Genomic DNA, 18,628 nt, shown 5'->3' with positions numbered 1-18,628 from the left:
GGCACACCTGGCTATGCACACATACGCACCACAAGATGACATGCGCACACCTGGATGTACAAACCAGTTACAAAATCTGACTTGCAAGGTGAAGAAAGTCTCCACAGAGGTCACCTTCCCCTCCTCTTCCCGCTTCAATTTTGCCTTATTGTGAAGCTATCTTGGAAGCAAAAATCACCAGAATTCTTGTGTTTAGTCTTTCTGACCACGGTGGGTTTTTTAGTTATTAAAGTTGAGTATTCAAATTTAAAAATGATTCCAACCTGGATCTCCAAGCATAGTTCCTCTTTAATTTTCGTGGCTGTGAATCTTCCCCACTACGGATCCTGAGCCTGTCTATAAGCATCAGTTTATGCAAGGTCATTCTTTTATCAAGTCTCAAGTGTCTTAAATGCCAGTGTCTCCCACTGCATGTTTTTTGTTTCTTCAGCTGCTATACACACTTATCTTTTGTTGCTTACATCAGAATCTAAGTCTGTTGGAAAGGTCGTTAAAGGAAATCTGAGAAATTCAAAAGAAAGTGTCAGACGAATACAAATTAGACAAAAAATGAAATGTATTTGTAACCTATAAAACTGGCAAAGCACACAAAAGCACAGCACAATACCCATGTTGGCTCATAATTGTTGGTGACAAGGCAAATTCGTACCATGTTTCTGGAAGGGCATTTTCAAACACACAAACTAAGTATCCACTGACCTTCAATTTCTCTTCTAGGATTTTCCCTAAGGAAATACTGATGTGCATAAAGATTATTATCCCAGTGATATGTACCATTATAAAAAAAAAAGGAAATAGTTTTCATGTCTATCCTTATAAATTAACTGAATATATTACGCTGCATTTATATGATATATGATAAAGAATACTTGTAAGTATTAAAAATGATCACACTGTATTGAGGAAAACAATAGATTTTTAGCCAGCATGAACAATATTATAATGCTTTGTAGAATAGCGTATATAACATTACGAAAAAACAGGCTATTAATTCATACAGTAAATTAAATGACATTTATCACTAGGTTAAGGGAATATGGGTGAATTTTGTCTTCTTTATTTTCAGATCTATATTTTCCAAATTTTCTCTAATTAACATGTTTTCAATGATGTAAGCTTGGTCTTGATTTCTTTCTTATTTTTCTTTTAAAAATAATTCTGTGACTTTCCTTTATGACATAATTAAGAAAGAGATTAAAAAAAAAAAAAGCAGCCCTAACTCCCGACCAGAAAGAACTTAGAAGTAATATCTTTTCTCTCCCTTTTGACCAGTGTCTTTCTTTAGAATATGCTATCAAAAAAGATCAAGGACACAACTGAGGGAAATTAAAAACAACACACACACACCTTAAAAGGTTTTTTTTTTTAAAAAAGCAGGAAGATGCAATTGATTTCAAAAGAAGAAAATCAAATAGTATTCAGTTTCCTATTTCTTCTCTAAACTCAAGTTCTCTGATAGTCCAGTAAATTTGGGAAGTGATTGATTCCTTCCCTCCCTCTCTCCCGCTCTCCCTTTTAAGAACAAGCTCATTAATGCAGCAGCAGGTCTGAAGCAAGGCGCTGGTAGGACCCCTTGCTGCAGGGTGAGGGGGTAGAAAATGCGGAGCAGGGAATTGCTACACAGTGCACGTCAAGCATCTGCTAGGTGAAAGCATACAGGAGCTGCTTAGGAAAGGGTGCCTCTAATAACTATTATCATTTAGTCTAAAAGAAAGAAAGAAAGAAAAAGAAAAAACAATCAGGACAATCCTCTTTGGAAATCAGGAGCGCTGAGCTAGTGTCACCCGGTTCACAGGCAGCTGACAGCTGTATGCAGCAGCCGGTCAACCAGAAGAACTACTGAGCCGTTTCCAGGGTTTCATGGGAATGATGAAGAGTTCCGAGTCGAGTCCCCGTTCCCCTTTTAGTGAAACGGACCGCTTGGGCCCCAGATGCGCCTCTTCCCGGACTCAGGCCTGCGTCAGCATCAGCAGGCGGGGCGGGCACCCTGCCGGAGCATGCGCTCTCGGCGTTGCGTAATCATCCCGGGGCTGCCTCAGGCCCACGCGCTTGTCAGAGGCTCCCCCTGCTGGACAAACAGGAAAATGGCGCTCTCGCTGACATCTGCCCCTTGCCCCAGGCTTTCTCCATCTGTTTTTTTTTTTAACTTTTTTTAAATTGAGTTATAGTCATTTTACAATGTTGTGTCAAATTCCAGTTAGAGCACAATTTTTCAGTTATACATGAACCTATTTATATTCATTGTCGCATTTTTTTTCGCTGTGAGCTACCACAAGATCTTGTGTATATTTCCCTGTGCTGTACAGCATCAGGCTTTCTCCATCTTAAGTATTTTCTCACTGTGCACCAGAAGGGAATTTTCTGCAGAAAAAGAGAAGCAATGAAACTTAACCCTGCAGCAAAAAGCGCCCCCCTGGAGCATTAGTCAGTAAACAGTTTCTGTGGGAGGAAGGCGTCATTCTCAGCAGTTTCCCCACGTGGCTTCAGTTCTCGCCTTAAACTTGTACTCTGAAGGATGGAGAAGACAGGCCTCCCTCTGACAGAGCAGGGAAAGGGCCAGACAGGACTTCTTAGTGCTTAGGGGAGAGCGAAGGAGCCGGGCTTACAGCCTTCTGTTGCCTTTAACTCCAAACAGCATCATAGAAGCAGAAAGACCCTCGGACCACAAGGCTGTCCTAAGCTTATTTCTTCCTTCCCCTTCCTCCAATCTCGACAAACTGCCTGTCACTTCTGTCAGTTACAATGATGTCCCTTGAAGCATAAGCCTTTGCCCCCATCTAGCCATAAGAATATCAGAGGTATTCAGTCTGGCTTCTAAATCCTTGAAAGGTTTATGACTCCTGGACTTGGGTGGGCTCTCGCAGTACAAAATTCCCCATACTACTGTGCATTTTCACCAGGGAAAGAAGTACCATTATTGCTCAGCTGAGAAAACGTTAATGATACTATCATGTTCTCTTTGCTCAGCTTGTGGTAGATATGACATGTCTCTCCCCTGAGCTCTGGCTGATGTGTGCCTGGGCTGCACAGAGACCATGCGACCCACAGTGCTGTCCCAGTGGAGGACGTGGGCTCCCACTGTACTATCTGAATCTTTTAGAGAATTCTTGCCATTTCATTTTAGTCCAAGTTATTTATGCTCTTGTCTTCTCATGGTTCTCAATCCTGGCTGCACTTGAGAATCACCCAGGGAGCTTTTCAAAATCATGGATGCTCAGGCCTCAGAATAATTAACTCAGAATCTCTGGGGAGTGGAGCCAGGGCATTCATTTTTTGTTTGTTTGTTTGTTTTTGTTTGTTTTCCACATTTATGAAAGTGGACTGGCTTCTCAAGTGAGTGCAAGCAATAGGGGAACTGACAGCAACATTAAGGACAGAATTAACATTCAGTGGAATTGTAAATGGTAAAAACTCCAGCAGTGATGGGTGGCACCAGCTGGAGACCTTCTGGGGCAGGCACAAAGCTGGAGAAAGAGCCAAACAGTTAATAAGGAAAATCAGTCTCAGGTAGGATGAGGTTGGCCCTCAGGACATCTGTCTCCAGGCTTGCAGCTTACTAGTCTCCCTAAACAACCAAGACTGTTTCCTTTATCATTTGCAGATGCTCCGTATTCAAAATAGAATTAATAACAGGGAGTTTCTCTTAATGGTTGGGGCAAAGCAATGTGTTTTATGAGTACCTTCAGAATGGCCTGCTTCATAATTCTGTGGAATCAGTTAGAAAAAAAACAGAACAGAAACACACAGTAGAAACTAGGCTGAATGTGTGGATATATCGACTTCTGGGAAGAGAAACAAGCATTTGACTTCTGTAGGGTGATGGAGACCAGACACAACACACAGATGGGAGAGGACCAGAGCCAGAGTCATGTTATAAAGCTGGGAGCCTGCCCACTGTCAAGGGCTGTGACTTGTCTGAGCTGCACAATGAGAAGAAGAATACGGTAACACACCCAGTACCTGGCCAAGCCACCTACTAGCTCCACGCACGGACCTTCTACGTCGCTGATGTAATTGCTCGACAGTGCACTAAAGAACACTGTAAGACTTGGGTCCAGTTGGAAAGCAGCTGTAAAACTGCCAGACAGGGAATGGCGAAAGCAAAGAGTTTCATTCAATTTATACCGGTAAACTAAAATTAGAATACATGCAAGGAAAACTATTGCTAAGAAAGACATCCAACAAAACAAACACCAGAGCTCAACAATTTATTTTCAATAATACACATGTAATAGAACACTCTGAGTAGGATTAAAACATAATTATGTTTAGTATCCAGACACTTTACTAAGAATCTTACATGCATTATATCATTAGATCAAGACAATAGCTCTATGAAATAGGTTCTATTATCTTCTTTTTACAAATGTGGGAACCAAAGCACAGAGAAGTTTAGGAACTAACTCTAGGCCACACAGCTTTCCACGGAGAGTACAGAATTACAGATTCAATAAGAATAAGAAATTATGAAAAAGAACAACAAACTATGAAATTAAAAGGAAAGAGAACAGGAAATCATGAAGTTGAGAGAAAGACATAAATAATAATAAGTAGATACAAGAAAGACTCAATTATAAATCTTGGAAACTAAAAAAAAAGATAGCCAAGGAGATATCCTCTTTAGATGATAAATTTCAACTATATATAGTTGAAAGAAGACTTAGAGAAGTAGGACTGAGTAATTTGCCTCAACTTGGCATGACAAGATACAAAAAAATCAAATATATGAAATAAATGTTAAGAGTCATGATAAATAGAGGAATTCCAACATGTATCTTATAGGAATCCCCAAAGTAAAGACTTGAGTGAATCCCTGAAAAATGCTATTCTGAACACTTTATAAACACCCTATCTGCAGAGATAACAGCTGAGTTTTCTGGAACCAAGAAAATATATAATTTCTTAGATTTAAAGCACATACTGAATGAAGACATAAACTTACACCTGTACACATTGGAGTGAAATTGCAGAAAAGCAAAAATGTCTCCCTGAAACTGACACAACATTATAAATCAACTATACCTCAATAAAAAAAGAATAAAAATGCCTTAAAAGCAATCTGAGAGAGAAAAAAAATTGCATTGCATACAGAAAAGAGTCACAGTAAGACTGACGTCAGACTTCTGATCAGCAAAAATGAACGCCAAGAGTCAGTGAAGTAATCCCTTCAAAATGCTGGGATTTCACTGTCTACCTGGAGTTTCCTTTGTGGTCAGACTGTCTTCCAGGGGTGATGAATGGACAATGGAAGTTTGCCATTGTGGTCTTTTGCTGAGATAATTATTGAAGGATATTCATTACTGCAAGGAAAAAGTCAGCCCAGAGGGAGTAAGCAGAATTCCAGACAAGGCAGCAACTATAGAAAAACTGTTCAAGTACGTGAGGAAAAGTCGAGCTGTGTGTGTTCTGTGACTCTTTGGTCTTTTATGCCCATGTGCTCCTGTTACCAAATGTTTCTTGTGTTTAGCCTTTATTTTCAAGCATACTTTGAATTAAAGTTATCCATGAGCCCTCAGGTGGCTCAGAAATTGACAAAATAAATATTGCAGGAAGAAAAGTGGGGATATTTTGATCATGGAGCAAAGGATAGGTGATAAAAGAGGACTGAAGAGGGAGACAGAAATAAAGATTCTGCAGTCTTTTGGGGAAGTTTGCTTACTTAATAGATGGTATTGAATACCTGGCTGAAAGTCAATTACCTAACCTTTCTCAATCTTCTTTACAATGCCTCCCTTGTACCTCTTCTCTGCCTCACCGTTCAATATCTCTTCCTTCTCAATGAGTGCACTACACCTTCACGACATTATTATGTTTACTTCATTTATGCAAAACTCATTTGTTTCCTCTCAAATTGTTTTCTATTGTGTATATAACTTGATTTTTATTGTCAATCTGTTTTTTTTCTGTAAAAATGGTTTTGGTATCTTAGGTTGGGTTGAAAGCAATCCTAATTTTTCCCATTAAAATTGATATGCATATTTCTTTTCAACTTAACATCTTTACAGTTAGTGGTATGGTTTCCGTTATGAATAAAAGTTATTAAACAAGGTATGAACGTATTACAGTGATACATAATAATGTGCAAGGTTTTCTGTGATTGGTGAGTGAAAAAAAGTTAGTTGCTGCAAACTTTATAAGTTGTGACCTTCTTTTTGCAGAAATGATCTGGAATGACACTATGATTAGTGACTATGTCTGGGCTTAGGTAGCATGCTAGTTATTAGTTTTAATATCGGCAGACACAATGTAAAGCATCTTATCTCCCCTGCCCCCCCCAAAAAACCCAAACAAGCAAACAAAACCCCCGAAAAAGATCACATCCCAGCTCCATAACTTACTGTAATACTTGAGTAACATAATATCCTCCTTAGCCTAATTTTTTTTTCTTTTTTAAAACCTGAATATCCAGGATGATAATTTTTCTACTTTACAAAGAGGGTATGATGATTAAATAAAGTACGTAACTTTATTTAAGTTTATTAGTCAGATGTAAATAAACTACACATTGGAGCTATTTTATACATATATATATGAATACACACAATAGACAGAGATATGGATATTTCTGTATCACTCAAGTTTATTTAAAAAGGAACATGTATTAATTTTGTAAAAACAAATTAAAATAAATCTATAAAGTGTACTGAACTTTTGGGACAGATTTTCCTATACCACATATGACTGCTCTTTCCTGAATAATTTGAATAAATGTATAAATTTGGATAAATTTGAATGTTTATACAAACTGCCTGTTGATTTCTGAGTCTGGTACAGGCTCTATTTCCACACTCCTGTGGCTGCTTCTTAGAAATGGTTCTACGGTTTTGCACTCCTAGGTAAAGCAGGTTTTTTCACTTTGAGTGCCACAATTTAAAAAAAATTTTTTGATCATCTTTACCCATTCCTTCCATGTCATTTTGAGTACTGTAATTTTAAATGATAAATGGAATATATATATAATTTTTCTTTTAGGTAAGGTCCAAATACCCATCTGTTATTAATTCTCACTTCTGTCTCAGGTTGCTCTTTTGTTTTCATTTTTTGACGGCAGAAGAGACTTGGTAATGAGAGCACTTTAATGCGGAAATCCTGAGTTCATGATTTTCATTTACTCGTCTTCTGGGAACACTGAAAAGTGGGGCTGACAGAAGCTGGGGAGCTCCTGGAAACGTGATAGCAAGCCTCTGTCCACTGCCACACCAGAGATGGGGGGCCTTATAGGTGAATTAATGAGGATTATAGAAAGCAAAATAATACTAGACTTCGATTATCTACCCAGTGACAACATCCTTCGGTACAGTGGGATCTATGTATGAAGTACTCAAACGGCTAACAGGCCCTCTCTCCCTTGAAATGTAAGCAAATGCTTGTCTCCTAGCGGGAGGAGATGGGTGGATGGAAGGTGAAAATTAAAAGGGGAAGACTATGAGAGAATTGAGAGTAGGACATTGAATCACTGCAGATTTATAAAGATGTAGCTTTTTTCCCTGCTTTGTTCATGAGATTTACATAATAAACTTTAATTTTGCTGGGAATTGAAATAAATCAATTTGCAACATCAAACTTTCCTCCCCTTGACCTTCCTGAGTTTTAGGTCCTTGCAGGGTAGCACTTTTTCTGGGTGCTCTGTTATTCAGCCTTGTATCTGAGGCTTGGAAATCATTTCACACTTCAACAGATCTTTAAATGTGGCATCAAGTTATCTCATAATTGACTTGTCTCCACTCTGTGTTCTAATGCCCAAAATTCCAGCCAAATTAAAGTACAGCAGATGGGAAAAGTCACTTGGAAAGGAACACTAGGGAAGTCTTTTCACTTCCTGTTTGAAAACTAAGATTAATAAACTGAATTCAAATAACTGAGAATTAATTTCAAACTCTTGAGGGTCTGGAGCATAGGCATGTGGATGGAAAACCCAAGCAGCAATCAGTGCTTCTTTTGAGCTGGTGAGAACATCTCCACATCTCAGCGGTTTCTTGATCATAGTCATCTTATATCATCATCACCACCCTGGGTACTGAGCCCTTTCTTGGCACTGCTCACTGTTGGTGAGAGCAGCCCACACTGCTGGCGTCAACCTGGTGCTCGTCAACCCTGTCCACACACAGGAATGAAGCAGGAAAAACATAGCTAGTTAGGACAGCTCGAAACAGTCCCCCAACACCAACCCCCTCAGGGACATAGTCAGTCTTCTGCTTTAATGTAATGTCCCATTTAGGGTATTGACCTTGATAGTCACCGATCTTACTTAGATTTCTCTAGTTTTAATTGTACTCATTTCTGTGTGTATATTTGGTTGTGTACAATTTTATCACCCGTGTAGTTTTGTGCTATAACAGTCAAGATGCTGGGTACTTTCAAACACCATGGGGAGACCTGATGTTGTCCTTTTGAAATGAAACCAGGCTCCCCTTTCCAAAAGCTGGCAACCATGAATTTGTCCTCCGTTTCTAAAATATTGCCATTTCTGCAATGTTATATAAATGGAACCATACAGTACGTATGGGGTTGGCATTTTTCACTCAATTTAATTCCCTGGAAGTTTATCCAAGTCATGGTATATTGCTCGTTCTTTTCTGTCACTGAGCAGTACATTCCATGGTATATGTCTACCAGCACTTGTTTGATCATTCACCTGTAGAAGTACATTTGGACTGACTGTAATTTTTGGCTACTGTGTGTAAAGCTGCTGTGAATATTCAAGCATAAGTTTCTGGGTGAACGTAAGTTTCCATTTCCTGGGATAAATGCCCAAGAATTCAATTGCTGCGTCATATGGTAGTTGCATGTTTATTTATTTTGAGGAACTGGCAAACTGTTTGCCAGAGTGGCTGTACCATTTTATATTACTGCCAGCAGTATATGAGTGATCTAGTTTCTTCTTACTTTCACTGGCATTTGTGCTGTCAATATTTTTTATTTTGACCATTCTGATAAACTATGCGGTGATATTGTATTTTGGTTTTAATTCACGTTTCCCTGGTTGTTAATGATGCTGAACAGCTTTTGTTGTGTTTATTTGCTCTCTCTCTGTCCTCTTTGATCATCCGTCTTCATGTCATTTGCCCATTTTCTAATTGTTTGCTGTTGAGTTTTGAGAATAATTAAAATATTTCAAATACTAGTTCTTTGTCAGATATGTGGTATGTAGATATTTAATCCCAGTGCATGGTCTGCTTTTTATTCTCTTCATATGATGCTTTTCAGAGCAAGTATTTAATTTTGATGAGGCCCAATTTATCAATGTTTTCCTTTTATGGATTGTGATTTTGATGTCAGATGTAAGAACTCTTTGCCGAAGACCTCAAAGATTTTATTTTATATTTTTTCTAGAAGTTTTATAGTTTCATATATCCACTTTAAATCTGTGATCCATTTTGAATTAAAGTTTGTTTGAGGTGATCGATCTAGGTTGATGTTCTTTTATTTTTTCTTTTCTTTTATCTTTTTCTTTCTTTCTTTTCTTTCTTTTTATTTATCTATTTTTTTTTTTGTGACTATGATGTGCAGCTGCCCTGGTACTATTTGTTGTAAGGTTATCTTTCTTTCTTCCATTGAAGGGGTTTTTCATCTTGGTCAAAAATTAGGCATATTTGTGTGGATCTATTTCTGGGTTTTCTACTCTGTTCCATTGATCTATTATCTATCATGCTGCCAATATCACTTTGTTTTAATAATAATAGCTAGATAGTTAGTCTTAATATTGGGTAGGGTAGTTCCTCCTTTGTCAATATTGTTTTGGTTACTCTAGGGCTTATGCCCTAGGGAATCTTGGGCCCCTGGGGACAAAGATGCTTCCTTGATCAGGTACCAGCTGTCATATCCCCTAACCTGCCTCAGTATCTCAGTGAAAAAGGGGAGTCGCCAGCCTGACAAAGAAGTGTAATGCTGCCTCTAGCTGCTTATTTGTAATGAGGAGCCCATTTGAACCTCCTTGCCTGTGGTGTCAGCTTATGTGATGCTGTCAGAAGAATTCCCATTCTAACCAGAGAAAAATACATTGATTGTCTTCTTTTGCTAGTTTGGTGATGAGAAAACTGGGTTTGAGTAGTCTTCCTTTTTGTGTGTGGGGAAGAAAGACAGTGCTGTGCTGCACCTTCCGTCCTGGGGTCCCCAACCAGCTCACCCTCTTACGACTCTCCAGAGATCTCCTTTGGTTGTCCCCGGCATCCTCTCCAGATTTTATGGGTCTGCTTAGTTGGGAAGAGTAAGGACAAGACCAGAAGGACCAGGTCTATCAAATAGGTATTTAAAGGAAAAAACACAAATAGATAAGCAACTGCTTATTTAAATAAAGAGATATGACATATCAAGAGCAGCTCTTGCACCTTTATGCAGAATTGAACAGAAATTTCAGAACTTGGAAAATGAGTGCCATTTCTCCAACTATCCAATGTTCTTGTGCTTTGTTAAAATGCTTAAACTTTTTTTCCTTTGACAGAAATAGAGTCTGGGCTAAATTCCAATTTGAATAAGTATACTGATCTTCCAAATTCCCTTGGCAGTGGAAATTACATGCAGCTTTCTTGGTGCTCTGTCTTTAACGAGTGGAACAGGACAGCTGTGCACCCTGAGATAGATGCTGAGTTCTACTGAGAGCTGCCTGGAGATGCAACACCTTTCAATTAATTATCCCACCAGATCTGCAATAACACCAAAGCCCACAAAGCTGCATGTCTGAATCAGCACTCTGTTTTTCCCTCTAATTGAAACCTTCTTATTTTTCGTGTCATTGTTTTTGAATCTGTTTAATACTTTTATGAAAATAAAGAGATCTGTTTGCTGGAAAAAAAAATCATGTTGACATTTTCAAGTGCAACATTTGGATGAGTGCATTAGCTCCTGCCAACGAGTCTGTACACAACCCAGTTCTTGATCCTCCCACATGACAGTTCTACTGCAGAAAGAGTCTCCACATCTACTTCTCGGTTGAACACCTTTCCGTTAAATCTCTTTGCTCTTATCTTCTTAATAACTGTTGGCCAAGAGCTCTGACACCATACAGTATTTTGTATTTAGATGCCATTCTTTTTTTCTCTCCAAAAACAGAATATTAAAAACATAGGGGTTTCAAAAGGGTAAAAAATTCACAAGGTGTCCAACTCAACCTTTTTAAGGAAGACAAATTTAAATTAAACAATTCATACTATATTTAAGAACCTCCAGGGAAGTCAATTTCATAGTAACTTTTGCAGATACATTCTCATATGGAATAGCTTTATTTCCAAGTAAATGTCTCTAAGTTGACTGGCTGTTAAGCCATTCTTCAGTGAAAAAGAAAACATAATTTGCAGTAGAAGAAAATATTTAAATATTTTACTATCCCTTATGCTAATTGAAAACTGAAAATAAATTCCTAGAGCAGTAGTTAGAATTTTACAGGTTACAGACTCCTTTAATAATCTGATGGAAGCTATAGATTTCGTCAAAAGAAAATATATACAATTGCAGTAGGCTCAGGGGTCACCTAAAGCCCCCAAGGTAAGAACTCTTGCTCTGGAATGTAGGTCAATTGTTGTTGAGAACTTCTAATGTGTCTCTTCAAAATTTCAGAATCCAACTGATTCATAGAGGAGAACCCAAAATGAGCTTTGAGTGTATGAGTTATGATTCTTTGGTTATATATAACAAAAACAAACTCTGGCTAATTTAAGAAAAAAAAGTCATTGGAGAGATATTTGAGCTCATAGATTTGAAAACCCAGACCAGAAAGGACAGTAAGTGAGCTGGCAGATGCTAATGTAATGGACGGTCATTTGGAGATGCTCATAATGACTCAGATTTGGCTCTTTTGTTGGTACTAAACAAACAAACAAACAAATAAAAAACACACAGGTGTCAGGGATTCAGGGCAGGCAGAAACAAGCAGTGAAATGTACATTACAGTATCTACAGACTTCTGGGAAGATAAGTATGTAAACTATTGCGATTCCTTATTTTAAGTATCTTTGCTATTTTTATTATGGCCACAATTATTCTATTATTATTATTATTATTATTATTATTAATTTATATCTACATACAACATATCTATGTGAATTTTGAGGAACCAAACATTGATCAACTTCCGAGAAGGACATGCTTCAAACCACTTCAGATGTGGCCAAAGAGTATAACAGACAAGAAGAAGTTTCATGGAAGCAGGGGCCATGGAGCTCAACTGAGCAGAAAGGTCTTTCTAGAGTGAAGAATCAAACCTGATGAAGGACCTTCCCCAGGTCGTGGTGGGGGCCTTCACGACGTCTGCCCTGAGGGATTTCAGAATTGCTATGAAGCAGTGATGGATTTGTCTCCTGTTCTTCCCCCTTCTGAATTAATGTTTATTGTTTATTCTCTGATCCACAATGGTATATGGGAATTGTGTGGAGGAAAAGAGGCAAAAATCAACTAAAAAGATGCCCTTCTGGCCAAAGACATTAGTAAAAGATATATAGTGTAGTAACTCTGGAACATGTATACACTAGTTGTGTGAATATAAACTCCCTGGTTGCTTGAGTGGTGTATAAATTAAGACCCTGTTTGGAAAATGAAGCTGTCTTCTGTGAACGTTGCAAAATACCATTGTTGACAACCTGCCATCTGGTGTTATCACAGTCTCTCAGTGGTGTAAATCCTTTTTAAGCTCTATAAACTGTATTTTTCAATATTTTCACTTGAAGGCCAATCTGATGCATTTTTGAAAATGATCATAAGCATTGATACAGGCCCATTTTAGCATCAGCCTAATAACTCAAATAATGCAAACAGTGTAGTTTATTCACCTACAACCTATGGAGAGCCTACTTCTGTGTAGTTTTCTGCCATGATCTGTGGGTAATTAAGATGCATAACATATGCCAGTTATGAGGTAGTCCTGGCACTCAAAGCCATTAGATAACAGAGAAATGAAGTCTTTACATAAAGCATTATAAATGTCCTAACATGACAAACTAGTTCAAGAGTAATGACACAACTTAAAAAATGAAGTCTTTCAGCCAAATTTGAAGAATCTGGGGTACTGAAGGCCAAGAGTTACTGAAATGTGCATATGTTACAGGAGCATCTCCTAAGGAGTTTCCACTTCACTTCAGGAAATGTTTTAATCATATCTGCAAACCCCAAATGAAATTCTTTGGATTTTCTCCTGCTTTCTTCTTGTCTTTATGGAACCAAAGATGACTTAAATGTTAATAAATGGAAAAGGAAGAGTAAATATAATGCCTGTATGAATAATAAATTGGAAAGCATCTCAAATTCAAGTTGACTGTTCTAAAAACTATTTTCATAGACTGTGACTTTAAAAGTTTAATGACTTCGGATGATGTGTTGTGGGAATGAAGGTCCTTACACAGACTTTAACATTATTGGCCAAAGGTTGTTTCTACAATCCTATTGGAAGATATGCAGACTTTGGGCACATGCTACTTCAGAAGCAACTAAGTTAAAATTTGATTGAGTTCATGGAGAAATACATGAAAACTTCAAAGTTCCTTGAGAAAAAAAATATATAACAACAATTTCATGTTATGTTATTAGTCAATGGAATGGCACTGGTGAGATTGTATCTAATATGATTTTGGCCATTTTCACAAGTTTAAACCAATCTTGCCTGGTGAAAACAGCATATAAATTTTCTTTTCAAACTCATAAAATGTTATAAAGATGTTAACCAACTTAGCCCATTTTCACCCACGAGCTATAATCATGATTTATATTATTTAACCATTTAAATATTAACCAAGTCTTTACAATGTAACATATTAATTTGGAATCCTTTCCACGAAGGCAAAAGTAATTTTTATGAGTTTTCTTTGTATCTGTCTAAATCTATCAACCACCTACAGTGGAATGAAAGCGACATCCATATGGTATCTGAATTGGTGATTCCGAAATCAACATTTTGATAAACATTGAAAATAAAGAGTGTCATTATATTATACAGCAGATGGGAAAGGGATTTACAGATTAGTGAATTTTTATAATTAACAAAACGTGTTAGAGGAGTTTGGCTTATCTGAACAAAGTTAGAATTGTTTAAAGGTATAGATTTATCAGAGTAGAGTGGTTTATCATACAGGTTCACTTCAAACGCAAATCATACTGTGTGTGATGCTGCCATCTGTGCTCATGACGAAAACAAGGATGTTTAGCTTAAAGTTCTACGCCCTTACAAAGCCTTCAACACGTAATGATTACTACATGGAAACACACCTGTGGGTGGAAATTATTTTATCTAAATTAAGATCAATAAAATCCGTTTTATAATTGATTAGACAAAAAATGTTATAACAACAACTTGAAATAAAGCTCTTTCATAATGTCAATTTCAGAAATGTTCCATGAAGGTCACTGAAAACTTTAATTAATCTGGTATAAATAATTCCACCCGGGACATGGTCCAAACCAGAGGTTAAGGGTGGTGGTGCCTGGTTTCTTTTCGGAGGCAGAGTCCATTACTGCCTGGCTCTTCTTGCCACTTCTCCATTTTCCTATTTTCTAAGAGTCAGTGAATGCAAGGGTTGCTTTTAAGTGAGACAGAGACTCAAGGTAAATATCAGTTAACATATCAGAATACATACAAGATTTCACATGCAGAATATATGGAATGTGTGCAAATAGTCTATATTACTAGAGGGCTTGAGACCGGAAGTTAATGTGTGACGTTTTTGGAAACTTCATTTCTAGAAGCCAGTTAAGAGTTTATTGAAGTTGCCAGCAATTTTCTGATCCATTTAAATGATGACTGTCCTTTGATAATATTTCAAAAAACACTTTAGTGGACACTCTGATTTTGCAAATGGAAAAGCCAGCGTCCCATTCTTCAGTGGAGGTGTTGGAAGCACTGAGGAGTTAAATTGCTTTTATGACGATGTTTCATTATCACCAGAGTTGCGCCCTGGGGATTATTACTGTTGACTCAGAGGCAGGCCTGTGACCGCAGAAGAGGAAAACTGTTTTCTCTGCTCTTAGAAGAGGCCCCGAGAAAGGAGGGGTTGACCTTGAAGTATTTGGGAGGAAACCAAGGAGAAGGAAACTGAATGGTAGGCATATACTTTGTCAGAGAAAACAGTCTAGAGGTGGTAGGAACTATGATATACTTTATAGGTGTACCCTGGTCAACTCAGTCAACACAATGGAGAATATTTATATGGCTATGTGTTCTACGAGAGTTATTTATTAACTGTGATCTATACACATTATTATCTTCAGCTTCTCAGCAATCTGTACTATTTTTTTACATGAGGATCATCTCAGTGAGGAAAACGCCCCCTTTAGAGAACATTTAGGAAATATGGAGGGCATTTTGGATTGTCCCAATAATAGGAGAGAACTATTGCTATTTAGTGGGTGAAAACCAAGAATGTTAGACAACCCTCAGTTTTTGAAAGTGTTATATGCATTAAAGAATTCTTATCTCCTAAATATGATTTGAATGGCCCATCATTCATGCAGTCTAAATGCAAGCTAGTGACCCAAAAACCTACCTTTGTAAGATATATAAAACCAAAGTATTTTTTGCACAATTCTACAGTTCACTGAATATTTCAGGAATGGAACCATTGTGTACAATAAGGGCAGACTAAACATTGTTATCTTTGAGACGGGTTGTTCATTGTTTTGGAAAAGGTATCACCAACAGCAACCTCATTCAAAATATCTGAGTCACAATTACAAACCACCTGTAAATCAGTCTGCATTTGTACCTGCTGTGTTTTCAGAGACTTCAAGTATCGGTATGAACATTGTAGCTAGCGTTTAATGTAGCATGTATTTCTAGTGTAGTCACTCCAAGCATTTATACATCAGTATTCATAGTATCTTGTTACAAAATATTTTGGTTTTGTTGTTCCTTTATTTTAAAGATTGGGCACTGTAATTATTTTTTATTTATTAGAAATACTTTGTTAAATCTATTAGCTTGCTATATTCTGTTCTTATCAGTTTTTCTTTGTTATTTTTGTTCTCTTTTCTAACTTACTTTTGGGTTTATTAACTAATTTTTTATTTTCAATTCATTAATGATTTATTAACTTGATTTTATCTTTTGGTTAAAGGTTTACAGTTAACAATATACTTTGTGAACTTGTGGAGCTTTCACTCAAATAATATTCTAGAACTGATGTCTTATTTAAGAACATTATAACAGTGTGCTTTCATCCACCCTCCTGTCCTCTGGGTGGCTGTTGTCAGCCATTTTACTTCTATGCAGGTTCTAAAACGGACAATACACTGCAATTATTTAATTTTTTGAACTGTCATTATAACTGTATTTTTTACCAGATTTATTGAGGTATAATAGACAAATAAAAATTGTATGTATTTAACGTGTACAATGTGATATTATACATGAGATCCATGATCAAGTTAATTAATATATCCATCACCTCAAATAATTATCTTTTTTTTGGGGGGGCGGATGGTGAAAACACTTAAGATCTTGTAGCAAATTTAAAGTATACAACACATATCATTAATTATAGTCATCATGCTATACATTGTATTTCTCCAAACATCTTATAACTAAAATTTTGTGTCCTTTTGGCCAACTTCTCCCCATGTCCTCTACTTCCCAGCCCCTGGTAACCACAGTTTTACTCTCTGCTTCTACCAGTTTGACTGTTTTAGATTCCACATATGAGTAAGATCATGCAATATTTGTCTTTCTATGTCTGACTTATTTCAATTAGCATAATGTCCTCTGGGTTCATGTTTTTACAAATGGCAGGATTTCCTTTTTATAATGAGTTTATGCATATATATATGTAATATATATATTTTATCTTTTTATCTATATATCCATTTAACCATTTATTTATTCTTTACCTATTTATCTGTCCATCTGTCAATGAACACTTAGGTTGTTTCCATATCTTGGCTATTGTGAATAATGCTGCATGAACTTTGGGGTGCAGATATCACTTTGAGACAGTGATTTCATTTTCTTTGGCTATATATCTAGAAGTGAAATTAGTGGATCATACAGTAGTTCAACTTTTCATTTTTCGAGGAAACTCCATAACGTTTTCCATAGTGACTGTACCAACTGACATCCCCATCAACACAGTGCATAGTGGTGGAGGATCCAGAGTACTGTGGCAGCAAAATAAAATATCGAAAGATGGGAGTTCTATCTTGAAAACCAAGGTTTACAGAAAATTAGGCAACAGAGGTGTAGTGGCAAGAACGAAACCCAACCTAAACAATAAACTTTCATAAGCCAGACTCATCAGTGAGAGACAGAGCTGTGGCCACATTTGATGATTATATCAAGAGAGAAAGTCCTGCACTCACAGAGCTGGGAAAATATTCTATGCTGTCTGTCAAACATAGGAAACTCCTCTTAATAGTTCTAAAAACAAACCTTTTAAAAAGTTGGGTAAAACTCCATATAAATTATTGAAGGTAATGAGATGAAAATGAAGCAAATAGCATTCAGATGGAAAATGAGAACATGCCAGGGATGTGTGCATTAAGCAGAAGAAAAATGTTGTATGAAAATTCAAAGTAAGCTACCAAAAATTAAAAAAAAAATAACCAGAGCTTTGGAAAAATCAGATAGAAAAGCTCAGGAAATAATCAGTTAAAAAGTATAGCAAGAAAGGAAGAGAACAGAAAAAAAAGTTTAAAAAAATCAAACAGAAATAATGACAGCAATAGAAAAAATTTCACAGAAGTCATTGATGTTTAAAGATATGGAATTTAATTATAAGGGCAAGATATGTTTGCAGCTGAATTTTATCTAACTTGAAGAGAATTTAAAATACCAATGTTACTACATTGTCCCTTGAACAACATAGGGGTTAGGGGCGCCAATCCCTGTGCAGCTGAAAATTGACTATAACTTTTGACTCCCCACAAACTTAACTGCTTATAGCTTATTGTTGTCCAAAAGCGTTATCAATAACATAAACAGTTGATTAACACCTATTTTTTATGTTACATGAATTATAAATTGTATTCTTACAATGAAGTAGACTAGAGAAAAGAAAATGTTAAACTCAAGGGGAACGGTATAGCTCAGTGGCAGAGTGTGTGCCTAGCATGATGTGTAAGGTCTTGGGTTCAATCCCCAGTACCGCCATTAAAAAAATTAAATAAATAAATGTAATTACCTCCCCCCCAAAAAATTAAAAAATAAGAAAATTGTAAGGAAGAGAAAATACATTTACAGTACTGCAATGTATTTATTGATACTGTAAGTTTATGTCCATTTATAAGATGAATCGTCTGTCAGTATCTACATCAATATTGTCTTATATGATACAAAAGATTGTAGATGTTATACTAATTACTAACACTAGACATAAAAAAATGAAAAGACAATGTGAAAAAGAAATTCATGGTTACTTACAAGTATAACAGTTTCATGCATCGATAATGAAGCAGCAGCAAGAGGGTCCCTTTATGATAGCCCATACACTAACGAATGAATTCTCATAAAACTTTCATGCCATATAGTATTATAGTTATATTTATAATACAGTATTGGAAATACTGTTACATTTTTTAAAAAGCCATTTACCTGTGATGATAGGCTGATACATAGTTTCTTTAATCGCCAGAGAGAAAGAGAGAGAGAGGCATACTGTATGGTAATATAATTCTTTGAAAGCACAGTTACAAAACAGTAATGAAACTAACACATATT

At 36.7% G+C, this 18,628-nt stretch overlaps 1 protein-coding gene across 1 annotated transcript in view; it reads right to left on the bottom strand.

Annotated features, from left to right (window-relative positions):
• Nucleotides 1–6,562: 6,562 nt before the first annotated feature.
• ADGB (androglobin) overlaps nt 6,563–18,628 on the bottom strand; it is a 155,079-nt gene continuing 143,013 nt past the window's right edge. Inside the window, exons 36-37 of the mRNA XM_072965998.1 lie at nt 10,127–10,190; nt 6,563–8,094 (exon numbers count right to left, since the gene is read on the bottom strand). Of these exons, the coding sequence (XP_072822099.1) occupies nt 10,131–10,190 (60 nt within the window). The 3' untranslated portion in view covers nt 6,563–8,094; nt 10,127–10,130. The remainder of the gene's footprint in view (nt 8,095–10,126; nt 10,191–18,628) is intronic.

This window comes from Vicugna pacos, chromosome 8 (genome assembly GCF_048564905.1).
Source record: "Vicugna pacos chromosome 8, VicPac4, whole genome shotgun sequence".
Lineage (NCBI taxonomy): Eukaryota > Metazoa > Chordata > Mammalia > Artiodactyla > Camelidae > Vicugna > Vicugna pacos.
This window is presented reverse-complemented; position numbering and strand designations above follow the sequence as displayed.